General features: G+C 37.5%; 1 protein-coding gene across 1 annotated transcript in view; it reads right to left on the bottom strand.

Moving 5' to 3' along the window:
• LOC145994033 (uncharacterized) overlaps window positions 1-27,592 on the bottom strand; it is a 49,984-nt gene that overhangs the window by 6,093 nt on the left and 16,299 nt on the right. The window contains exons 8-11 of the mRNA XM_083130115.1: window positions 19,977-20,069; window positions 17,070-17,229; window positions 14,632-14,768; window positions 13,378-13,527 (exon numbers count right to left, since the gene is read on the bottom strand). Coding sequence (XP_082986241.1) covers window positions 13,378-13,527; window positions 14,632-14,768; window positions 17,070-17,229; window positions 19,977-20,069 — 540 coding nt within the window. The remainder of the gene's footprint in view (window positions 1-13,377; window positions 13,528-14,631; window positions 14,769-17,069; window positions 17,230-19,976; window positions 20,070-27,592) is intronic.

Raw genomic sequence — 27,592 nt, 5'->3', positions numbered from 1 at the left:
TTGAAACGTTCATCAAAGACAAGTCCGGTCCCAAAGAATCTACTTCTCTAAGAGGTGTGAACTTCAAAAGTGCTTTACCATTGGGAGTATGATAAAAGAAAGCATCTACGTCGAAGTTTAGTTCACCGTGAACCCCATATATCACATCTAAACCTAGCAATACGGGTACATTTAATTTTTTCACCACTAGAAACTGTACATAATAATCATGCCCCCCCAAATTGATCATCAATTTCGTGATTCCTTCAACAGATTTAGACCTCGAACCAGTATAATCTACTAATTTAATATTGGATGCTGGTTCCAATCTTGGTCTCGAGATCAAAGACGAAATCGATTTCCAAGTGTTAAATTCGAGGAGAGACACCTCGGCACCACTATCACAGAGAGCATTAAAAACTTTACCCAATATGGTAATTTTAATCATAGCAGACGTATGTCGTTGGTAACCCACATTAACAGGTACTGTTGAATTCATTGCATCAAGAAAATCACTCTCCTCTTCCCACGTATCATTTATATTTACAAACTGTATAGCAGGAAATTTTACCTCACCCTCACCCCCTGCCCGTTGGTAAGAGCTCCTCTCCCGTTTTCCGACCTGATTGGTCCATTGGAAGTCTCTTCGACAGCATGTATCTCTGCCTCGACTACAATCTGAGAACTAGGTTCAGGACTACAACGACCCGCCATGGTAAAAATGCCCTTTTTTCTCAGGAAATTCAACACCTGAACCATTCCTTCCCTATTCCAATGAATGAGATCAGTTCTTCCCCGCGAAGGATTACCCAGATACTCTTCATATAAATCAATGCGTAATCCACCTTGACTGTTAAAAAATATGGGCGAAATATCATGCACCTTGACGTTTCTACCGTTATGGAACGATACAATGTATTCGTTAATTCCTCGCCATTTCAACCATACGTTAGAACTCACACTTCGCATTATTCTTGCTAATGGAGGTAAGGTTAACCAATGAATTTCCTTTGTTTTTTCCGACAAAAGTTCCAATGTTTCCAGCAGGTTGCGTTTAATAGTTTCCTCCGACTGAAAGTTCAGAATATCATTTGTCCCTATCATTATGACTACAGAATCAGCTAATTTAGAGCTCAATCTAAGCCTATTACACAACTGTTCTGTGGTTTGTCCACTTACAGATAACCCTATTCTCCGATTACCTCGCTCGTCAATGCAAAGTTGGTAATTACCAAACCTTTGCGCAAGTCTGACAAACATGCTGTCACCTATTAATTGTTTCCCTTCCAATAAAGGATCAAGAGTATTAAACCAGCCTTTACCCCTTGGATGGTTATAAGGTAATGCGGAAGTGTCTTTATTTACGGGAGGATTATTGAAGGTCAAACCCACATCACCTCCTACGATGTGGGTAGAATCTCGTTTCCCAACGAGGAATCTTCTGTAGAATTTTTTCTATTTCGTAAGCGTCGCTTCGAATTTGGACTTACGTAAGCCTCTTTCCTTACGCTCGTCGGTGAAGTGATCATTTCCCGTGACCCTGGTCTAAGTTTCTCTTCAGAGACCTCAGATGTGACTGAGACTTTGCTCACCCCACCCTTAAACCCTTTGCCTTTAGGAAGTGGAGCGGCGTCTCGTTTAACATTTACATCCTGTAAAGATTCATAGTTTTCTATTATGTGTATCGCCTCCGCGAAGGACGAAACATCCTGCATCACGATGTGTTCCCTCAACTTATAAGGCAAGAGCGTGCCAATTTGAGCCACGATATGAGAGTCCTCCGCCTTAGGTTGAATGGAACGTAACAACTTAAAGTTCCTCGAGAAGAATTGTAATACACTCTCCTCCGAGGTCCTTTGATAGGGCGAGTTCAATACCTTTGCAAGACAGGAGCTACGCCACCTGGAACTCTCGTAATGGTTAATGAATTCAGTTTTGAATAATTCGTAAGTGACTAAGTGAGCTTTCCGCTCCGAAAACCAAAGTTTCGCGCTATCCGTTAATAATTTCGGAACATACTTTATGTATTGCATCGGGTCTATACCATATAATTCTAACAGTTCCTCAACCTTTTCCAAAAATTCAGATGGAGTTACCGTGGTGATCAACCCATTGAATTTCGGAAATTTCAACAAGTCTTGAGGCTTTATGCTGTACACTTTGGTACGAACCGCGTCCTGATTCTGGTTACGATCAGACCGTTCTTTGACAACTTCTAACACCTTCCCCTCACTCTCGGCTTTTACTAGAGACCCCAAAACTTTAGCTCTTTTGTGCCTAGTCTTAATGTAGCTTTTCTTGCTGAAAGTGGAATTGACCTTCCATGGTTTTTCAGCATCAGATGTAGATTCGGTGCTCACCACATCATGACAAGGAAATGATTTAGTCCTGCTATTCTGCTTAACAGTAACGACGTCTGAGTCGTCCGTTGAGGTAGCTTTATCTACACAATCCACCCTTTCGAACCCAGACCCCAAACCCTTGAGACCCTTTTCATTCAATTGTTTGCCGCCACTGATTCGAAGATGTTGAGTAATACTAGAACCATCTTGTTCCCAGTTGGTCAGAACTTTACTGAACCTATCCATGGAGCTTTCAAGAGATTTCAATGTCACCATGACCTCCGTAGGCAACGTGTTAAGAACAGTAGTTCCGGAATCTACATTCTGAGAGAATGTCTGTCCTACTGTCTGAGATGAAGAAGAACATTCCTTTTTCATCGCAGCTAACTCACTTTCATTGACAACTTTTCCAATTTGTGAGCTCGATGATATTTGATCTAAATTCCTATCCCTACTCCCTATCTTGTCTAACACTTTCTCTACAATTTGCCCTTCCAGTGACTTAATATCATTTGCCTTCTCAATTTTCATCTGATCCAAGGACTCATGCATTCCCAGTACTTCTGAATCCAACCTCTTTGCTAGTGCTTCATACTTTGCTTCCAACCCTTCAGCCCTATTCATACATTCTACCCTATATTGAGAGACCGACAACGTGAGATCATTTAGACCTTCACTTGTCTTTATAACATCTTGCTGCAGCTCTAATATGCATTTACTGGTGCCCTCCAGATCAGACTGCAGTTTCCCCACTACCTTACTTGTATGAGCTGCAAGTTCTGATTTGAGCAACTGATTGCTGTCTCTGAGTTCTGATTTGAGTGACTCAGTGCATTCCTTGTTCCTTTCCTCACTCTGTTTAATAAAGGCGAACAAGGAATCTAATGTAACCGGTTCCTGCTCAGTTGCCATTATTGATATTAGCTTTAACAACAGCAATTAACCAACTAAAGATTAACCTGCTTGAAACCCAACAAAAAATTCAATAACGCAGCCCCTCTGCACTTGAGTCTCATAATCTTGCGACGGACTAAATTCAATTAGATTAAATTTATTAGATTGAACCCAACAACTACGACTCGATAACTGAGTCTCAACGATCCTGAAACGTTGAAAATGTCATTGGTTTGAATTATTTATTTTGATACACTTTGCCTAGTAACGCTGGTGACGCGTACAGATCGCTGGAGATTAAAATTTTATACCTTCGGATTTCAAATAGGATTTCAAATAATTTACAACTAACAATAACCCCTTTTCATAGCAACAGCATTAACCCAAATTACACATGTGAAATTCCCCCCTTCTGAAAGAGAAGAATTAATCAGTTAAACATTTTCATAAACATCAAGTACAAATGGAAGAAAATGTTTTAGCACGTAAATATGAACACCAGAAACAGTAAACTTGTTTATTGTTTTCAATTTAACACATATTACCTGCGTATGAAAGCATCGACAATTTGTCCTTATTAAGTTAAGAGGCATAAAATAAGAACTGTCGAAACATGAACGAAAATTTACCCATCAAAGTCATTTAACATGCACCATTAATACCATAAAAGGAATTACAAAAGTCCTAATTACTTCTTATTTTGACATTGAACCAATTTTGGAACATGTTCCTAGTATATTTTGACTAGAGCTGTGCGTTTCTTGCACGAAAATAAATCGTTTTACGTGTGCACAGAGCCCTTATCAAACATGGCGTCGATGGCCATTTTGTAGATAACGCATGGTCTGTGACGCGTACTAGTACCGTTTCCCGTAAAATTCAACACACGCGAGATAGCTATCTCATAAACAACTTTGCTTAAACGTTGTTAACACGATCTTCGAGAATTTTCTTTCTCTCAAAGTCACTTAAGATAATTAATTTCCTCACCTGGTGTGTCGGGAACGACGAGTCCAGTACGCACGAGTCCACTCTTACCTCTCTCTTCCCGAGAGCTCCATTCCTTTCCAACACTTATTTTTGCGATGTGCTTTCACTTCAAGCTATTAACTGCCGTTTTGTCCTAACTGCAGATGTAAGATTCCTCCCTAAAGCACGGAAACAATTCTGATTTCCTCCACTGTAGTGACATTGCTTTGTTCACTCCATGTTTTTTTTCCGGAAGTCCTTCTCCACCGCTGCACACCCCTATCGATCACTGTTCGTCATATTTGCAGAGCACATTTGTCTTTACCAAACAACAATTTTTTATGATTTAAATACCACACGATAACAGATATGTATATGCGTTAAAGAACCCAGTGTAATGCTCAATAAGATAAACTTTTTGCTGATAATTAACCAAAGGCATCTAGACCAAAACGCTGTATGTTTTATGATTTTGCGCCATAACAGCGAATTGCCCATGCGTGCAGTGACCGACACATCAAAATGTCCTTGTGCATAAGGAAACCGCGAGAAAATCGGGTCTCAAACAAAGGAATTTACAATTCAACTGCGCAGAACGGTCAGAGCCATCTAGCGATTCTTCGCGTAACTATTTAAGCAACAAAGTTTTCATATTGCATAGGCATTCCACCTATCGTGAATTCTTTGCACTAGACGAGTTCATCGTCTTTGGACCTGAGTTGGGCTATTTTACCTCAACAAAACACACACGAAACTTAAGTTTCCAGTATACCTTATGACAGTTCGTCATACATTGTTGACCGCAAAAACGTTTTCAATCGTCTAAGTGCTGAAAATGACCGATTAGAGGTACAAGAAGTATCAGGTATAGTTAAAATCACCCGTACAAACTTCACAAATTCTGTGAGCATTTCACGCATGGGACCACTGTTTTCTCTACTTAAAATATTTGTAATGTCTGACAAGTTGGCCACTTTTTGTTTGTTCGTTCTGCACACATCTAGAAACATGTCCCTGTGCAATGTTAGCTTGTCTTTATCAAAGTCTGTCCCATAGAACTGCAGAATTCAATCAGCACCAATTTGACCGATAGCAAAAGCTTCAAGTTGTGAAATAAGTTCCAAAACCTTTGTTTGAAATCTACGATTTAGCGAATCCACAGCCACATCAATTATTTCAAAAAATATTTGTCTGTTGCCTTTGCACATTTGAAACAATTATGTTTTAGAGGTTAGAAATTTTAACTTCCATCTCAATGTTCTAATTGCTTATTATTTTTTGATAATGGCAAGTGAGAATTATTTATTTTATTTTGTTTTTATCAAACTAAAAATCTTGTGGGTGCTCGAGCCCCGGAGCACCCACGTAGTCGGCGCGCATACCGATTGGTAGACCCTTCCCTGGACATTCGTATTATTAATGTTAAATTACAAAAAAAGCAGTAAATCTAGATTAATTAGCATTCTACCAGAATATCCAAAACAAAAAAATGAGTCGGTTCAAAGAATTTAAAGTGAGTCAGCTCAAAGAATTGAAAATGGGTCAGCTCAAAGAATTGAAAATGGGTCATCTCAAAGAATTGAAAATGGGTCAGCTCACAGAATTGAAAATGGACCAGCTCAAAACATTGAAAATGGGTCAGCTCAAAGATTTGAAAATGAGTCAGCACAAAGAATTGAAAATGGGTCAGCACAAAGAATTGAAAATGGGTCAGCTCAAAGAATTGGGTGCAAAATGCACGAGCCAAGTCAGAAGCTATTTCTGTTTTTCTCTACCATTTATTCCAAAGAACAAATGGGGTGTAAGGGGTGACCTTTGGAGAAGGCACCCAAAAGTCAGCTCCACTTCACCCCGGTAACTTCTTGCAGGCCAAAGAGGCTCTGTTTCCTGACTTGCGGCCAGCATAATCCTGTATGGGTTCGTGTTGTCCTGTGTTTGCCCTTATGTGTGCTAAGTGTCTCTTTACAGCCTCAACTTTTAACTACGGTATGGAGATTTTATCCTCAGAGACAGTATGGTTGAAGTTCTTGTTAGTAGTGTATGACTATTAATTTTAGCAATTGATTTAGGGAATTTTTAACAAACATATTTCCTTTTCTTGTTAATGTCCTGTACTCAACTTATCCCCATATTGTGTAACGGGCAGAAATAGCCTATGTGCTGATGTACCCGTAATATAAAAAAAACAATCAGTGAATCCAAATAAATGTTTATATAAGTTTTCCAAATTCCAGAAATGAGATTTTTATGTGAGAGGTCGCAGAGCGAAAATTTAAGGATAAACATGTTCCCCTGACTTCTAAAGCGTGAACTAAGTGTATAAAAGTTAATAACAAAATATCATGTCAGCACATTTCATCAGTGTGAAGTGTAACAAATGAAGAAAAGCAATTAACCCAATGAATATAACGTGATGTCTCTCCAAAGTTAAAATAGAACATTTGACACCAAAATTGTTTAAAGTTACTTTTTAGTTTTTAATAATTATTATAGTTTTTACATTTTTCAGTAATAATAATAACTTGATTGTATATCAACCGCCTCATATCCCCTAGAAAAAAATTCTCGTGACGTCCATTTGCACAGAGTCAAAAATGTGCAAACTAGATTCAAGAAGAATAAATAATTATAAAATTAAAATTCTTAATTGATAAGCGTAGTAATCATTTAAGACGAACAAACACCTTTCAATAATATATTTTCAAATATAGATTAATATTTTTAATAATAATATATTTTCAAATATAGATTAAATACTTATGAGAATTTACGTTTAAAATGCCGCAACAGAAATAATTACAGAATTGTCACATTCCCAAGTATAAATTTTATTTCATGAGCTAAAAAAATTGAACGGTTAACGAAATCATTTGTTCGTAAATGCTCAGTACTATCATGGAAATAAATATGCAGTATTTATATGACGTTTTAAAAATTTTCTGTCTTTTAATTTACTTATCACAATTTTGAGTGAATTCATGAAACGTAACAGAGAACAATCACAAAGAAACTAACCCAACATATGTGATCTAAACCAAAGTTATTAGAATTATATATGGTTGGGGCGTAAGCTTGTTTACTCAAAATGCATGCGATCTGATGACGAATCGTGGGATCCAGTGAATCTAACCCCCGAAAGTACATGTAGAAGTGTTGCATTATTCACATATCGAAAAAGAGCACAAAGTGAAAACTTGAAATGGAGCACAGAAATGCTTATATCTTGATGTGACAGTTCATTTATGGTTCGTAATTACTAAAAATCTTTAGAGGTTTTCACTTTAAGCGGGTTGAAATAGCTTATTTTCAGATAGATATGCAACCTATCTAATATGCAATCCGAGGCCACGCTTCAGCATTATAGATGTTCTGAATTAATGTTTTGAGCAATAGTTTTACACAATTAGTATCACACATTAAACAAAATAACGTGCAAAGGCAAGTTTCGTAATTGAAATCAATTGTAAGTTGTTAAATCAGTGTTTTTCGATTTCTAGTTCAAACCTAAAAACAATAGAAAATATATGTATCATTCATTACACACATGTCTTGTTGTGGCAAATTAGCCCAGTGGTATCGATAGCGGAAACCTTTTCTTTTCATATTTGTATTTCGCTCATTCTGATTATCTCCGTCACTTTAATTGTATCGCGTAACATGATATTGACATGAACCATTGTATGATTCACATAACTCGAAAAAAATTAAATATATGTATATTTTAGTGAAAACTGGTGGAAATAATTACGTGATAATTTGTAACATGATTAGTTATGGAATCGTGAAAAAGTATATAATATTACGTAATTGTGAAATTAATACCTCATTTCTAAAAAGGAATGGCCTTAGAACTCAATTTTTCAACTGCGGAAAAATATAGTACTGATGTTTTTACTTATTTCTGTTGTATCATAAAAGAGTGCTTAATTGTTTTCTCCGAATATATAAGACTTTGAAAATTGTGATTTACCTGTAGCCAGATTACATTATGAAATTTGATGTGACTTTTTCAGCATTCAAGTAGTATTCCATATCAACAATTCATAACCAGTTTTTACACATGGGAAAATTTGTATTGTGCTTATAAATACACTAAGCTGTTTTGTTAATATGCAAATGGTCAAGTTATAATACTACTAGCTTCTGCTGTTGCTGACAGTCGTATGTTCAAAGATACAAACATTTCTTACAATTATTTTCCAAAGGTTTGTTTGATTGATTGATTATTTTACTTCGCTTTTTATGCCACTTTTGGCTAATTTGAGAAGATTTGCTAACCACTCTGCCACGGGGACAGGCTATTTTCCAAAGGATTTGTCGCTTTGTGACCAAAGGATTCGTGCGTGCAAGCGTAAAGATGTCAATATACGACATCTTTATGTCGTGAAACATACAAAATGTGTGTGGTTTATATTTCAATGCAGAAGACTACATCCGGAATCTACTAGGATTTTTTCGAGGGGTTGGAATTATAAAGGAGGGATTTTAGGGAACAGGGTTTCATTTTAAGAGTTATTCAAAGACAAGAATGGTTATCTGGTGTCATTTTAAGAGGAGCTTGCATTTATCACTTTCATTTGTCTGAATTATTTATTGCTTTCACGTAACAATTTTGATTTTCTCAAAATTTCCCCTCTGCGTACACCAATGGCGGAATATAAAGGTTCTAGCGCTTAAGATGATTTTAAAATCTAATGCTGGGCCAATAAACACCTTCTCTAAATAAGACTTGCATACCTAACGCTTTCTCTTCCGTTATGTCCGTAAACGTGTATTTATACAGGAAATGTGAACAGTATTGACTTCACGTATCTACGAATTAGGGATATTAATTATTTGAATTAACAATCCTTAGATTTTCTTAGAGAGAGAGAAAGAGAGAGTGGCTCTCGTCGATCTCGTCTCAAAAAAGTGTCGAAATGTTTGGACTCATTGTGGTCTCAAGTTTTAAAAACGCAACTCCTCTCAAAATTCGAGACGGGACTAAGTTAAAAACGAGATTAGTCTCATCTCCTCACATTCTCCAATTCCAACAAAATCTCCATAGGCCTATATAGGTGTAAGTATAGTTTTTTTTCTTTCGGACACCTTTTGACAAAGTTCATAACTAAGTTATGGGAAAATTGGGTGATTATTTAGAGAAGTACTTAAGACTAAGCTGAACCATTTGCTGACGCCAACAAAGCCCTTTTCGAAGTTTCCTTTACTTTTATAAAGCGCTATGATATCCGAAAATCTGAGAAATTATATTTGCTTGGAATTCCTTCCAGAGTATTCACGTGAGTCTCTCGTGTGGTTTACTTTTGTTGTTGTCTAGATATTTGCAATAGTTTCGTGGCCTCTAGACACCAGGGAAATCAAACCACACAAAGATTCGCCTGAATGTTCTATAAGGAATTCTAAGTAGATTTATTTTTTTTACCGAATTTTTTAGGTCTTCGAAAGTAAAGAAATTTCAAAGACTGCTTTGTTGGCGGGGGCCAAACGCACAGCCAAACCTTAATGGCACATGTCGTTCATGTCGACATTCACAATTGGCGTTTCCTTTATTCCAAGTCAGAAATAATGTATTCTGTGTAGGATCATAGAAATATCTGGAAAAAAAATTATCAGTAATTGAAGTGTTTTCTTTGTGTTATGTATGATGAGTCTATTCGCAACTTATTAACAAGATCATAGTGTATGAAATAAATTTTAGATAAATCTATTAACTTCCCAGCTGTACGTAATTTTGAATAACCTTCTTCCCGTTTTAAGTTCGTATTTTTATTCGATATTCAACCTAAAGTTTAAATTAGGATATGAACCTCTGAATCGAATTCAGAACACCTTGATTCAAAGTCATAATATATCTAAGCCACCGAAACTTTTCATTCGAATAAAATACATCCATTTGGATTAACGTCTTCAAATCAACTACTGTATATTAGTTTCCGAGCAAGTCACGCCCAATAATAAATGTCAGGATAGTTTTAATACCTCTTGAATGCACAACTGCTTCAATGTAATAGATGAACAAATAATATTATACCTAAATAAGAAATTTCGTTTCGTACAAGCCATAAATTATTAATTAACTAACATTTCCATCTTCAAGAGCTAAGAATACATTGAAATCTAATGTTACAAAATATAAATTTTCAAAGATTTGAGTAACAGATTAGACAGGGAATAACACAATCACCCGACCCAAAAGAGGAACACTTTTATTTTTCAAATTACTTTGAATGTCTGTCATTCACGCTATAATAATCCATTTGTCAGTATATTTATAATACAGCAACATTAATTCCATTCTGAATCTGTAAAAATGTAGCAGGCCTGGTAAAAATATTACTACTTTATATTAGCATTAGGTATGTGCATAAACTATTTTCTATTTGTCTGTTCCTCACAGTTGTTTCGAGTATGTGTGTTCGTTGTTCTTTATATACAGTACGTAACATTGTTATTCGTACACATAGAATTTCCGAGGAAAAAATGTCATATTTACTAGTAAATATAATCATTTTCATATGTACCTGGAAATTAATGTTAATGAAGGTTTCACCAACAAATGTCAATAAAAATGTATGTTCAAAGTGTATAAACAGAGCATATAATTTGTGTGAAAAGAGAAAAACACGCTGTTTCATGCAACATTGTTATTCGTACAGGCAAGTGTTTCAATCTTCCTCGCATACAGCGCCACCGCTATTCGGGCGGTTTCGTGCATTTTGCAACTTCGTAACAAGTTTGAACATGCAGGCGCGCTCCCCGTCAAGCGGTATGCTGGCGTAGGTATTGTTGAAGGCCTATCGTCTATCTATCAGCGTGTTCGAAATAGGCAAGGTGAAGGAACTTAGTTCCGATCTGAAGGATGTTATTATAAATTTGGCTCTTAGAGGTTATTCGTTAAGAAAAATTGGACAAACAGTCAATAAATCAAACTCCACAGTTCAATACATAGTAAACAAATTTAGAGAGGAAGGTTCAACACAAAATGTGCCGAGAAAACCAAAAGAGAGACGGTTGAATAAACGTGACGAACGCTTTATTTTAAAAAGAGTGCAAGAAAACCCCCGACTAAGTGTTCCTCAGTTACGACCGTTAGTAGAAAATGTTGCTGGCAAGATGATGTCCGATCAAACTGTCCGACGTGCCTTGTAGAAGCATGGATATCATGGCAGAATACCACGAAAGAGACCGTATGTAAATAAGGAGAATCGCAGGAATAGACTTTCATTAGCGAAAGAGCACATCCACAAGGACCAGGAATTTTGGGATAGTGTCATATGGTCAGACGAGTCCAAGATTAATATATACGGGTCAGATGGGATAAATAGGGTCTGGAGAAAATCAAATAAAGACAATGATCACATTAACACAGTTCCAACAGTTAAACACGGTGGTGGGTCATTAATGATTTGGGGCTGTATGTCGTCCAAAGGTGTTGGTACCATCCAGTTTAATGATGGTATCATGGATGCATATGTCTATTTGGACCTATTGAAGAACAATGTAAAGCAGAGTGCCCAAAAAATGGACATGCCGCCTATCTACAGATTCCAACAAGATAATGACAGTAAGCATAAGGCGCGAGTTAACATGAATTGGCTAACATCTAATGTGCCCAAACTACTACAAACACCAGCTCAAAGTCCAGACTTAAATCCCATTGAGCATTTATGGGAAATTTTAAAGAGACGAGTCCATAAAGCAGGCGTCAAGTCGAAACAAGAATTGAAAACTGTTGTGCAAGCCGAGTGGAATAAAATAAGCTCTGAAACATGTCGGAAACTGGTTAATTCTATGAAGAACAGGTGTCAAGCAGTAATTAAAGCCAAAGGATACGCATCAAAGTATTATAACTGTCAGTCAATTTGCTCTGAATATACTTTTTTTTCTTTTATATTATTAAGTGTACGAATAGAAAAGTTGTACAAAAAATGTCATGTTTCTCTTTCAGTTTCATTTACTTTATTATTGTCATTGGTTATACAGAATTTGGGTAAGATTTTATGTTCCTAATGATATTAGTTATTGAATTGTAAAGAAACAATTTCAATAGAGTGTATTTCCTTTCAGATATTAAAGCATTTTCTTTGAAAATCCGTGTGTACGAAAAAGAATGTTGCATACTGGATGCATATTGCAACACTTTTCTTTCACATCTTGTTTATAGGTTCACATACATGTAGAAATGCATGCTTCAACGCAAAAGTGTGATCCTACATTTCGTATAAGATAATTGTCTGGTGTTAGAAACAACAAAAGTGTGGATTTGTATGAAGTAGAGTCCACAACATATCAGGCATTGTGAATTTTTCTTCTGTCTGTGGTTGCTTAATCCATACATGCTGTAAAATACACGTTCCCATAAAATGCAACACTAAAAATATTCACAATTTTCAGTATCAAATATCAAACAAATTAATCATGCGAAGGAAAATTTGTCATATTTCAACTTCGATTACAATGTTCGTTACGAACAATGAACACAGAACGAACTTTTTCATTCATGAATCTTCATTTAAGCAGAGCATTACACACTTCTCATATGTGAGATTTGAAGATTGGTTCCCACTATACGTCACGAGCAAGGAAAAAAACAATTGAAGCACTCCTTAGCTACCGACCGGTAAAAAAAGGTAAAGTGCTTAGCACCACGCCATGAAGGCGTATAGCGGGTGTGGGGGTAACGCCCCACACTTTCTTGATCCGGTCATGAGTGGGGGTGATGTGATCAGCATCACGCCCCTGACCGCCTTTACCCCCCAGGGTTTCCCCCAGGTACCCATGTTATTCGACGCTGGGTGGGCACCGGGGCCGCTTCCAACGTTAGAAAAGTTCCCGGATTTGAACCGGGACCTTGAGCATGGTAGTCAGACGCGTTACCGACTGAGCCACCGCGGTCGGGGTTGATCTAAACCTTAATTAATTAGAGATTCAATTCATCTGCCTTAGGTTACTACAAAGAGCGTATATACACTCTTTGGGTTACTATCTGAGAAGCCGATTGGCCATGTTAAAAGTCCTGGTTAGGAACGGTTGATGACGTATGGCGAATTAACAATGAATGCAGTTTCTCTTAGTATGATAGTTTGTAAGAAAGATATAAGTATTCATTTGCTGTTTTAGGGAATTAAAAGAACCTGAATAATAAATTAAAATTGCACAGTAAAATTAGTAAAAAGAAACAAAAAAAAGTTACCTAATCTTCTGTCGTTAGCAAACAGATTTCTATAATCGAAGGTTGCCTTCTGTCCATCGAAGTCCACTTCTACATTTTTTATCTTCATGTATCTCTCACCGTTCTTCATCAAAGGCTCTTCTTCCATCACAGCATATATGTGAGCTTCCGCTAGCAGGAAACGTATATAAATGTTGAAGTTACATGATTTCTAAAACTTTTCAAATCTAACGACAAAGTAGCAAACATAATATTTAGCAGTAAGTATACACAACATACATTTACACTAATGTTCGTTGTTTAATAAAGATGATGATAGAAACTTAGATATTTTATCGTTAATGTACACAAAACTAAGGTGCAAGGGCTATGCTGGGGCGTTACTTCTGGCAGAGAAAGACTTTATTCAAGCACTTGTATGCTGGCACCAGCCACATTATGATGCTTTTGTTTTTATGATTTTTGTTTATATAATAACTATTGCAATTATTTGATAGATACTATAATAGTTTGTAGCAAAATCGTACATTTTATATTGTACAGTGAGATGCATAAGTACTACCAAGCAAATTGTCCATCATATGTTCATGCATGTTATTTTAACCAATGTGAGCATCAGGAATTGAAACAAATCAATAAACAAGCTGCAGTCAATTTCTGCACCAGCATACATAAGCATATTTTACTTAAAACACATAGAATGCTAGAGAAAAAAATAATTAAAATAACAATGGACATATTGCCGAGCAATACTTGTGCATTGTACTGTTAATATTGTAACCACAAGCAGGAATGTATTCTACTACTGGGATAGGTACCAGAACAGCCTCAGGGAAACTCGCTCAGGGAATAAAGAATTGAAATTTGAAAAACTGACAAGGACAGTAAAGATTAGATTAACGTTATCAAGGGTATGTACAGGTAGCTTATACAAAGGCTTATACAAATGTATAGATGCGACAATACAGCTCAGAGAGTTAGTTAGTATATTATATTATGAATTTATCCATCTCCAATAATTCAGTGTCATTCATACGTATGTCTCTCCTAACTGGTAATCGTATTCACGTTTATTCTTCATACTTTAACTCATATTCCTATCTTGAAAATTCCTTGTTCAGTATTCTTTTCTTTTTCAAAACTCCAGTTTTACTGAAAAGAGACTTATGTTTTACAAATGTTTATTTTTCTTGCGAATAGTTGAAGCGACATTTCCACAGTATTCACTTTGTACGTGGTTGATGACGTGGAAAAAGAAGACAGAACTCCACTTACACAAAATGTTGGTGCATTCTCCTTCTCCCTTGACAGGCAATATAAGGACTCTTCCTTCCATCTTGTAATTCGCTTCAAGCCTCAAGACCGGCGTTTGCAGCCAGAATATTAGTTTTCTTGTTCCTTCGATCTCATCCCTGAAAAAAAAAAAGCGGAAGAGTAACATAAAAATAATGACATAATAATAATAATAATAGTATTATTTAATGGTACGGGAACGTTTATTATTTGAAATGGCACAAAGTTCACTAAAAAATCTCCAAAATTGAACCCCAATATTTTATTACTATTATAAATGTTAAAATGTTTAAATGTTTAAACTAACGTGCAATATAGTGTAACAACATTTACAACGGTTAAATGCTTGCACCAATTCGTTTACTGGTCATAAATTTGATTGATGCTAACCTATTTTTTTACAATGATTAAAGTTTGGTTTCTGAAACTGCCTCTTAGGTGAACAATGACCCCATACTATTATTATTATTTTAATGTGGGTTTGTCTGCATACGTAGGTCGTTCAATATAGAAGTTTCCCTATCCTTTAAAATTCATTACATAAATATTGAAGTCATGATATTCACATGTTTATTAGCACCATATAATTATCCTCTGTAAGAACAGTCCTTATTTTCCCGGTAGATGCGGACGCTCAGGCGCTGTCACGCAAGAATCAAGGGCATCCTGGTAAAAGAAACGGACCTTTACACTCGTTCTCTCGAGAGGGATCGACCTTTGAAAGCGCGAGGGGTGAAGTTAATGCATGAAGGGAAAAAAAGTGGCTTCAGCTACCAGCCGTTTGCAGCAGCGTGCACTGCTTTGCTCCGCCTACTCGCTTTTTCTCCTTTTCTACCGTTATGCGCGGCATTTCTCCACAGATTCTCGTTACAGAGTGTAGGGGTACGTCACGTGGATTGGTGACGTAAGGAAGAAGTTGGTGCTGCGTCCGAGTGCGAGTGGCTAAATAACTGCACGACCAGTGACATGCACAAGACACTCGTTGCTGTGTATAGTGAGCCCGTAATGTCTGCGCAAATGTTAAGAAGGTGGTGCAATATGTTCGCTGAAAACAGAGTGGACATTTTTGACGATACTTCATCCGGGTGTCCCTCCACTACCACTACGTTTGAAACCATCGCAAATGTGAGTTCTGGGTTTTGAGGTTTGATAGTGCAGCGTTGGGACAAATATCTCAACGTTGGTGGAAGCTATGTGTAAAACTAGTTAACCCAGGAGAGGTTTTCTTTCAAGTTTCTTTCTTTACAATTCCGTTAGGGTCCGCAATAAGCGATTGGTGCTTGTAGTAGCTTCCTACCTTCTGTTGTCCTTTACCCACCTGCAGACGATCTTTAGTTTGCGTTCAGGTGTCGGCAAGAAAGGGTGTGTGCGGGTCACAGTGACCCGCAGCGACCGTTAACGTTTGCGCAAATAGTCAATGCTCAGTTTGTTGCAGTAGCGTGGCATTGTTGCATCGTGCATTGTTTGAATTTCGGTGTGATGGCTCCAAAAGCTATAGATCGAATTCGTAGTTTGCTGAACGAAGTGGTGTCAGAAGACGAAGAAGGCCAAGAGTCAGAGTGACGAGAGCGATATTGGAAGTGACGTTGGCAGGGAAGAAGAAAACAGAGATAATGTCTCGTCTGGAACTTCAAGTAAAAGAAAAAGATGTGGAAAATGTCCGAGAACTGGCAATAAGACTTTCCATGCTGCCCGCTTTGTCAGTTGCCAATCTGCGGGAAACATGGAAAAATCAGCTGTGATGACTGTTTGGAAAGAAACAAAGTTTAAGGTATTTCACATGAAAATGTACTGTACATCTTTACTTATTGTATTACTATTCAAAAAATTGTAATTCTTTTTTTTTTTTAAAGCTCTCTAGTGATTACTTGAGACAATCACAGAAATGTTGCATTTATTCAATATGTAATTCCAAATAACATTAGAAATAAAAAATTCACGAAACATAAATTTATATATATATATATATATATATATATATATATATATTTATTAATTTGTCAAATAGGTTAAAACTAATATCCGAAGAACAAAACAAAGAAAAATATTTAGATGTTAAAAATATAAAAGTTTATAATTGCTGGTCACAGTGACCCACCGCGACCGCATTAAGTTGTGAAATGGGCGCGACGAATGTAACTATAGAGACAGTATATAATTTTCATGTGTACGAGTTAAGGTGCGTTTTTAAGCCCACTTTACCCGCAGAAAGGCTAGTCCGGACTGGACCTGCAGTTTAAAGTAGGGTCTGAACAAATATGTAAACCCACTGGGTATCAAACTCGAGACCCCTTGATTACAAGGAGATGACGTGACCATTACACCATCAGGGAGGCTTCCGCGTATATTACGAAATAGAAATTTTGTAGCATAAGAAAACATATAATGAACGACCCTCGTATATCTAAAATTATACATACTCGATGAAGTTGGCGAAGGATAGGGTAGAGTTGGTTAATCCGTAGAAGTTCACTTTGGACCATTCCAAGTTGAGGGAGGCTGGACCGCTGCCCTGTTGCACAGATATCTTCTCGATGAATAAAGGGTCGTAGGCAGGGATGCCGAACTCAGGAAGTCCGTCTGTAATAGTGAAAAGTATTGAATCGTTAATTATACATTAAATAATATAATAATTAAACAAAAATTAAAGAATTTCTTTGTTGGTGAAAGATAAATGGGTGTTTTCGATTAATGTTTCATGCGTGTCTGTAGCAGATCTGGTAAAAGTGTTCAAATTATATCACAAAATTTGAACTAAACACATGGACATGAAACTAGGCAACTGGGCAGAATTGCGCTGTTGCCACATATGGAAAAGCAAAGCGACAGCGGGACAAAAGTCGCTGGTTCCCGCGCCCTTCGTGGAAACGTCAACCGGGATGCGTTGCCTAGTTCAAGCGTCAGACCGACATCTCTCCGGGGCACTTTTGTGTCACCCCTGACCTTTCAAGCAAATACTGTCAGTTTGTACAACATAGATTACAAAGACCAACTCCACAACGAGATCTTTCATTCCCTTAAACCTCCAAACACACGGGGTTGTGGTTCGAAGTGGCAACAACGCAAACTTCTGCCATCTGTCTAAACGACGCACGGTTTTAGAAGCGGTATCGGACGGAGCTACGGAGAGCGTGTCCTTGGCGACCAGCCAATGGCAGGAGTACAACGTTGTATAGTTAGGAAACTGCAGCGCACAAGTTAAACGCCATGTTCTGTATTTTTATAGCGCGCAAGACGTTTTTATAAAACTCGCCACTTTAAGGTTCATCATAAGATGGGGTACGCCATTTTGAACCTGACTGTCCAAGTCCCATGAATTTCCGTCGCCTACAGCCGGAGTTATCGTTTCTTGAAGAACCACGGGAAACAGCACGTCTCAACACACACATAATAAATAACCCTTGATTTTCCTTCCGTCTGTTTTTTCGTTGCCACCGTGTTGACCCCGCTGAGTTGTTGTGTTTTGGTAAAGCTATGGGTGTTAAATTCGGCTGAATATGCACAATGACCTTTCATTGTCGTGGGCGTTCACGAATAATACGAATCACTTAAGTCAGTTTGAGTTCCTCGTTTTCGTAACAAGGGCGGCGTAAAATAATTTTACTCGTACTCCCCGAAGAACAGTTGTGAGACGATTCAATACAGCCCTTATATATTGATTGATTATTTTACTTCGCTTTCCTGCCACTTGTGACTAATCGCGAAGATGAGGATGGGTGATGATATGATGAAATTGATGGAGGGACACTTACAAACACTTATGCCCAGGCCGTGATTCGAACCTGGAACCCCTGGCGTCGTAGCGCGTTGTGCATTACAGCCCTCATGTTCGATAGTTGTGCAATAGTGTGCGTTCCGTGAGTGTTATTTAATAATATCGCGCCGGCTCCCATGGTGGAGTGGTTTGCATATCACGCCACGACGCCAGAGGTCCCAGCCTGGACATGGATGTTTATGAATGTCCATTAATCAATTTCATTATATCATTACTCATTTCCATCTTCGCAATGAGCCAAAACTGACAGAAAAGCGAAGTAAAATAAAGCAAATCAAGTCAAATTAATAATGCCGCTCTCGAAACCTACGTAGTACTAGTAGTACAAGCACCAAAGGTAAAATATTACGTTCACAAGACAGAAATCTTTCTTAGTTTTAAAGTTATTATTCCTTACTTCAAGGAATTGGCGTCGGAAGAAGTGCCTGCTGAAACAGTGTTTCCTCATAGTCGAGAACTTACGGCTAAAGCGTGTGGTGTATGTGTGCATACTGTGTTGCTTATTATAAAACAGGGTAAAATATCTACCACAGAAATCTGTGAACCCTTTATTCAAATCTCCTGGGAAACATGCCAGAAAACAAAAACTAGAGTTATGATGATGACCTTGCAGTTCCTCTATAATAAATACCTTCAAACTTCTTTCAGGTACGAGTTTCTCATCTCCTATATGCTGCAGTGATATGATATAATCCTGTGTAGAATTCTTCACTATATATTTCATTTTACTCAAATATCACGTGCATGCATTATATATATAAAGTTGAGTATTGGACACAACGAATTCTCTGTGTTTTCCTTCCGCTAGCAGTTGGTTTGGCAACAGCGCTGAATAATGGAACAGCACTGGCTGCGTATTGGCTGAACTCATGTTCCTTCTAAAAGCGTACACCGTATAATTTCATGGCCGTGCGTTTAGAGCATATTGCAAAAATCCTTAATAAACATCTGGATTAATATTGGATTCTCAAATTATTTATTGACACATTAGGAAGTGTTTGTAAGGCGAAGTTTATTCGCACTCTGTGGCGATCATGATATCTAAAGAATACAGAAACATTGGCTTGAATCCTGTATAAAGTATGCTTATTTGTTTGCGTACGTTGCAATACTCATCTTCAATCGTTACTATATACTAAGAGTGATGTGAAATGACAATGAAAATCGTAAACTTTATTATGAATGTCGTATCAGCAACATACAAAACATCAAAAATACAGTATGAAACTTGCAATAAAAGTTACTCAAAAGATGTTAACTAAATAATAGGAAATTTCATTTGTATAATGTCGTTGTAACACGTAGTAGCGTTGGTAATTCACGTTTAATAGTTTTCATTTCCTTGAGTTTATCTACAACACTGTTGCTTTCTTAATTGTGTATTCAGACTGAAGTATGAGCAAAATTGCTTCTTGAAAATTTATCGTGCTATGTTATCCTTACATGTAATGATGATACATACTTTTATTCTTGATTTCATTTAACTGGTTAATAATGAAAACACATATTTAACAATATGAATGAATAAATAAATAAATAAGTGCTAACTTACGAACAGAACCTCTTATTAGGAGATCCTGCACGGACTCCTGGAGGCAGGAGGGAAGTTCAGGGTCATTCAGACCGCATCTCTTCACGTAATCAGCTGCAAAGTAATAAGAATGTAATGAAAATTAAATATTGACAATATACAGTAAGTACACAAAATTTAAAATGGTTTTCTTTAATGAAAAATTGTAAATGATGAGTCGTTCTTTCCGGTTGGACAAATAGTTTTTGTTATTTCGTGATCTCTGTTACTTGGATGTTCAAGGTTTTAGTCTACTTCTGATGACGTCAGATAATAGTGATTTGCCTGAGCCTATACATCTTGTGACTTAGGTTGCGAAAGGGATTACGATTTTTTAGGGAGGGAGTTAGTGAAAGTGAAACTTGTGGAGTATGATTGAATGTTGTAAAAACTTGATAAGTTGAATCGTTAAAAGTGATGTTCTTTTCACACACATTAGATATTATCAGTGCTTTTTCTCTGGCGGTACGCAGTATCGGTACCTTCTCATGAGCAAGAATAGAAACTAATAACTTTTATTTTAATTAAATAAATTTGTGTGTGTGTGTGTGTGGTGCGCGCGCGCGTGTGTATATATATAGCTACATTGATACACGATCATTTATGAACACACAACAATATTTTGAGTAGTTCTTACATGGATCATCATACTTGCTTGTCATCAAAGGGAGATTTAAAAATATACAGATTATAGAAACAGTAGAGAATGAGAGAAAGGAAGCCACAGAGAGAGAGAGAGAGAGAGAGGAAGGAAAGAAGGAGAATGAAAACATAAGTGAGAGGTAGATGAAATGGAAGGAAAAAGGAATAGCGAAAACACATACAAAGGAGAGAAAATGGGAAGCGAAAGGGTTAGACAAAGATAGAATCGAATGAGAAAGAGAAGCCAGAAAGATAGAAAGAAATGGAAAAGAAGAGAGATATAATAGGATAGAGAGAGAGAGAAAGAGGAGCAAGATAACGAGAAGATGGAGAGAAATAAATAAAGAAGCGAGACAACGAAAGAAAGAAAGAGCTAAATTTGAAGAGAAAAGAAAAGAGAAATTTAGAGAGAAATCAGGGAGGCAGAGGAAGAGAATGAAGGGGAGAGGGAGATGCAGAAGAAAGAGGAAACGAAGATCGATAGGGAGAAATAATAAAGAAGGAACTGACAGAAAATGGAAGACAAAAAATGAAAAAGAAGAGGGGAAGTAGACACTAATGAATAGGTAGTATAACACAAGAGATTAAAAGCTAGAAAATAGATACATGGAAAGAAAGAGACGAAAGGGTTACAAAGAAAAGAAAGAGAGAATGCAGAAGTACGTGATTTCCCTTAATTTAAAGAGGGAGGCAAACGACCACCTTTGACCCCCCCCCCCCCTGGGGTACCGGAACTTGTCTTCCAAAAAAAAGCACTGTATATTATACAAATAAGTATAATGTTTGGTAAAATGTGAAATACACTTACGTAGAATCCCCCCATGCTATCAATGCACACGACACCAGAGGTCCCGGGTTCGAATCTCGTCCTGTGCATGGATGTTATTTGTGAGTATCCCTTCATTAATTTCATCACGTCATCACACATTCTCATAGTTGCGATACAAATTTAATACATTTGTATATATTTTTAATATTTGTAAACAATCTAAACCAGTCGGACTATAAAATTTCTGCGTAAACTCTCGAGATTTGTTTGTATTCTCGATTGGAGGTGTTTTAGACAACAATAGAAACCATTCGACACATATCAATTTCTTGGAAACTACAAAAGATGAAAACATGAAATTCGGTAAGCAGAAGCATGCACCTAATACTAGCTTCGCATGATACAAGAGATGTTCACCTGGCTCTCTGTCTGTTTATAAGAACAAGATAACTTTTCAATGATACAAGAGATGTCCACCTGGATCTCTGTCTGTTCATAAGAACAAGAAAAATTTATGTCGACCTGGCTCTCTGACTGCTTATAGGAACAAGAGAACTTTTCAATGATACAAGAGATGTCGATCTGGCTCTCTGTCTGTTCATAAGAACAAGAGAACCTTTCAATGATACAAGAGATGTCGATCTGGCTCTCTGTCTGTTCATAAGAACAAGAGAACTTTATGTCGACCTGGCTCTCTGTCAGTTTATAAGAACAAGAGAACTTTTCAATGATACAAGAGACGTCGATCTGGCTCTCTGTCTGTTTATAAGAACAAGAGAACCTTTCAACCATACAAAAGATGTCCACCTGGCTCTCTGTCTGTTCATAAGAACAAGAGAGCTTTGTGTCGACCTGGCTCTCTGTCTGTTCATAAGAACAAGAGAACTTTATGTCGACCTGGCTCTCTGTCTGTTTATAAGAACAAGAGAACTTTTCAATGATACAAGAGATGTCCACCTGGCTCTCTGCCTGTTTATAAGAACAGGAGAACTTTTCAATGATACAAGAGATGTCGACCTGGCTCTCTGTCTGTTCATAAGAACAAGAAAAATTTATGTCGACCTGGCTCTCTGTCTGTTTATAAGAACAAGAGAACTTTTCAATGATACAAGAGATGTCCACCTGGCTCTCTGTCTGTTTATAAGAACAGGAGAACTTTTCAATGATACAAGAGATGTCGACCTGGCTCTCTGTCTGTTCATAAGAACAAGAAAAATTTATGTCAACCTGGCTCTCTGTCTGTTTATAAGAACAAGAGAACTTTTCAATGATACAAGAGATGTCCACCTGGCTCTCTGTCTGTTTATAAGAACAGGAGAACTTTTCTATGATACAAGAGATGTCGACCTGGCTCTCTGTCTGTTCATAATAACAAGAAAAATTTATGTCGACCTGGCTCTCTGTCTGTTTATAAGAACAAGAGAACTTTTCAATGATACAAGAGATGTCCACCTGGCTCTCTGTCTGTTTATAAGAACAGGAGAACTTTTCAATGTTACAAGAGATGTCCACCTGGCTCCCTGACTGTTCATAAGAACAAGAGAACCTTTCAATGATACAAGAGATGTCGATCTGGCTCTCTGTCTGTTCATAAGAACAAGAGAACTTTATGTCGACCTGGCTCTCTGTCTGTTTATAAGAACAAGAGAACTTTTCAATGATACAAGAGACGTCGATCTGGCTCTCTGTCTGTTTATAAGAACAAGAGAACCTTTCAACCATACAAGAGATGTCCACCTGGCTCTCTGTCTGTTCATAAGAACAAGAGAGCTTTATGTCGACCTGGCTCTCTGTCTGTTTATAAGAACAAGAGAACTTTTCAATGATACAAGAGATGTCCACCTGGCTCTCTGCCTGTTTATAAGAACAGGAGAACTTTTCAATGATACAAGAGATGTCGACCTGGCTCTCTGTCTGTTCATAAGAACAAGAAAAATTTATGTCGACCTGGCTCTCTGTCTGTTTATAAGAACAAGAGAACTTATCAATGATACAAGAGATGTCCACCTGGCTCTCTGCCTGTTTATAAGAACAGGAGAACTTTTCAATGATACAAGAGATGTCGACTTGGCTCTCTGTCTGTTCATAAGAACAAGAAAAATTTATGTCGACCTGGCTCTCTGTCTGTTTATAAGAACAAGAGAACTTTTCAATGATACAAGAGATGTTCACCTGGCTCTCTGTCTGTTTATAAGAACAAGAGAATCTTTCGATATGTGTCGATTGCTCGGAAAGTTCCACCGTCAGGTTGATGGGTCATATATTGAAAGCGATATCAGGTTCTGATTTAGTAAAATCTTATACTCGTAGATCTGCTCTTCTGTTTCTTATTGCGGAAGTCAGAAAATTGAAAATAGTAGGCATCATGGCAACCTTTCCCTAACATTACTATTCTCCTTTCAGCCCCCTGAAGTAGGAACCCGACTTTGTGACACTAAACTATTTCATGGATCGTAATTTACCGTAATTCTGTACGGTTGCAATATGTTTCTTTGTGGAGCAACAGATGACGCTCAAACTCGAATTTCGGATTGTAATTTACCATAATTTAGTAGGGTGCAAAACTTTTTCCTTGTGGTGCAAAAGGGTGCAAATTAGTGAAAAACTATGAGCTAGAAAAAAAACCATCAAATTCAAAAGTCGGGTTCGAAGTTGATACTGGAACACGACCTTGGGATCGTCCTGGGTTCGAATCCCGGCTAGACATGGGTGTTCCTTGTTAGTGTCCCTTCATATCATTACTCATCCTTATCGTCGCGATTAGCCATGAAAAACTATAGGCTAGTCAAACCCTCAAATTCAAAAATCGGGTTCTAACTATGCGGTGAAACACGACCTTGAGATTGCGATTTAAATTATCCTCACTATCAGTTCGACAAATAAAGGGAGAATGTGGTTTTCCCCTTAGTGTCTATGGAAGAAATCGCGATTAACGAAACTCAACTATGTTTAGAAGCTGGATGAGGAATATTCCATCACGTGTAAGCCTTGAATAGCAACGTTTTTATCTCAAACAGATGCGCAGTTGTCTGTTTACGATGTGAAACTATAAAAAGTGTGTACATTAATTATATCTTTCATAGTACTCTTATCTTCTTTCCCTGTTGAAGCCTCCATATGTTATACATTCTCATCTTCAAGACAAACAAGATGAATTGACGTCATAGAATATTTCTTAGCCCAAAACTTTAACTATAATCTTAGTCTACAAGCACAGAGGATAATTGATAACAATAAATACGTTCTTATAGTCTTACAGATTTCGTTCTTCTTAATTTTCCACCAAATGTATGGCCTCCGAGATGGCGCAGTGGTAACTTCGTGGCCTTGTATTCAAGGGGCCACGGGTTCGAGACCAGGTGGAGGCACATAGTGGTTCGGATCCCACTTTAATCTGTAGGTCCAGTCCTGACTAGCCTTTATGTGAACATGACCAGATTTTTAACTACAGCTTTCAGCAAAAAACATATGTATCTGTATTCAGCTAAAGAGTGCAAATAACGTGCCGATTTCACCTAAGAAAGTTGTGCAAATACAAATTTGAAATACCTTAAAATACCTCTTCCTCTTATTCGTTTTATTCCAAGAACAATAATTGAGTTGTAGAACTACAGTAGAACGAATCGTGTTTGAATTAATTTGTTATATTTTATTGCCCTATTTTATTATACACTTTTTACACAAAGCCTGGTTCTTTACGTGAGTAAAAGGTAAAGGTAAAGTGCTCCCCTGTGCATAGCACCACGCCATGAAGGCGTATAGGGGGTGTGGGGGTAACGCCCCACACTTTCTTGATCCGGTCGTGAGTGGGGGTGATGTGATCAGCATCACGCCCCTGACCGCCTTTACCCCCCAGGGTTTCCCCCAGGTACCCATGTTATTCGACGCTGGGTGGGCGCCGGGGCCGCTTCCATCGTTAGAAAAGTTCCCGGATTTGAACCGGCCGGGGATCGAACCCGGGACCTTTAGCATGGTAGTCAGACACGTTACCGACTGAGCCACCGCGGCCACCTCTTTACGTGAGTATCTCAATGCATTTGATTTTACATAAATTGTTATCTTTAGGGATTTTTTTTTAAAAATTATGGTTACGTGGTCTGCAACACTGTTGCAGTAGTACGTGGAAATTTTGGAATAATAAAATTACAAGTGTGCTTTACAGAGGCCAATCGGGAATACGCCTTCAAGACTTCATGTGAATAAACTTGCCTTCTATATGTTTGTTTATTGTATGCAGTGTTTCTAAATCAGTACGTTATTCGCTACGATGCGAACGTATAATGAGGGAACATTTTAATCACAATTCGAAACTATACTCTATATCTGAAATCTGGCAGGGCCGCGCATAACGGAAGAGAAGTGGAGAAAGCGAGTTGGTGGAGCAAAGTGCTGCTGGTAGCTGCACTCACTTCTCCTCTATTTTTGTGTGTCCCCCCACACACACATACTACCAAGTACCGAAATTTTATGTGCGTTCTTCGATATTTTCTTCTTACGTCATGGTTTGTGATATTTGCATCCTACAAATTTTGAAATGAGAAAGCAAATAAAGATTCATTAAAAATAATATTTAAAGATTACTAATTTGCATTTCTGAATTTTAAATAATTAGCATATTTAAGAATATTTCAGTTATGTCTTAGTGCCTACTAAGCGTGACATTATACTTTTAGTTTATAAAAATGTATATAATGATATGCTGAAGACCAAATAGTCTGTGAAAATGAATCCATGGCTTACGGGAGGGTGGGATTTACCATTTATTAAATTGGCGTGCGCACGGAGGGGGGGGGGGGGCGCAGTTGATCCCTTATATTTTTCATTTAGAAAGTCAGAGTAGAGTGATTTTACCGGAGTTAATGAACAATATTATACTCTTTAAAAAAAGATTAAGCTTTTTCAGGCCGATGTAAAGTCCAAGCAACAAGGAAGGGGCGAAGTATTATGTCCAATATAATTGGAAGGATCAGTGACAAAATGGAGGTGTTTAAAATTCTTGTACCAACTGATCGAAGGCTAACATTGTAGGATAGGATATTTTCGCAAGACTTCAGAATTTCATTCTAATGTTGAACGAACAGTGTTTCATATGCTTTATTATAGAGAAAGTGTACCATAATGCAAGTCCCGTTCTTAAAGCGGGCCCCCTGCATTTCTGCTCTGGATGATGCCGTAGCATGGTTGAATACTTGGAGCTGGTAGCTTACGTTATTGTCGCATGCAGTGCTTGCGCCCATGTTGATTACGGCGTCTGTTGTTCTCCAATCAGCTCGTGAGTGATTATGTGCAAGTCGAAAGTTTTTATTACTCCCACGTTCAATTGCCTTACTTCGGTCAATTGAGAGGCAAATGCGCCAACTCTTCAATGTACTTAATCCTAAATATAGGAACTATCTTTGTGTGTAACTAGGATACAATGGATGCAAATGCGTGAGAAATAATTATCATGAAAAAAATAACCCCTAGTGATCCTAAAGTGGGGCCTTTCTGTTGTTGTGCAACAAGCACAGAATGCGTTCACCCAAATTCTAATCATGGAATTCTAGCACAGGTTCCAAGAGAATAGATGTGACGAGAACAGGGGAGAAACTAAGAACGGGAAATCAAGATAAGATGTCCATATAGATTCTACACGCAAGAAAACGTTGATCGTGAAGAAAGCTTGCAATACTGTCTGTTTAAGATGTCAGAAAACGTTTCATTTTATTTTATTCCACAGCCTTTCATGTATCGCATTATACTATAATTCATGCTCTTATTAATTATACTAAATGTAAGGAAGACCCGTGTGGAATTCCTAGTCTTCTATCGGGCGCCTCCACAGGTGGCGGATAGAGGATAGCTCACTAGATATACCTAGGTATATCAATCAAAATACCAGGGCGGACAAGTCAGGAAACCACATAGTATTTAATAGTGGCGGAAACGGGAAGGAATATGGGACAGGTTACATTGAAGATAGGAATATATAGAACGCTGTACTCAAATTCACACCGATAAATGAGAGAATGTGCACCATGAGGGCCAAAGGAAGAATGTTTAACATCACAGTAATCTGTGTAAATGCACCAACTGAAGAAACTGATGATGAGATCAAAGATGAGTTTTATGATAAATTGTACTATGTTTATGATACAACATCACAATATGATGTAAAACTATTAATAGGAAATGTAATTGCGAAAAT

Source organism: Lepisma saccharinum, chromosome 10 (assembly GCF_977018435.1).
Source record: "Lepisma saccharinum chromosome 10, izLepSacc3.1, whole genome shotgun sequence".
NCBI lineage: Eukaryota > Metazoa > Arthropoda > Insecta > Zygentoma > Lepismatidae > Lepisma > Lepisma saccharinum.
This window is presented reverse-complemented; position numbering and strand designations above follow the sequence as displayed.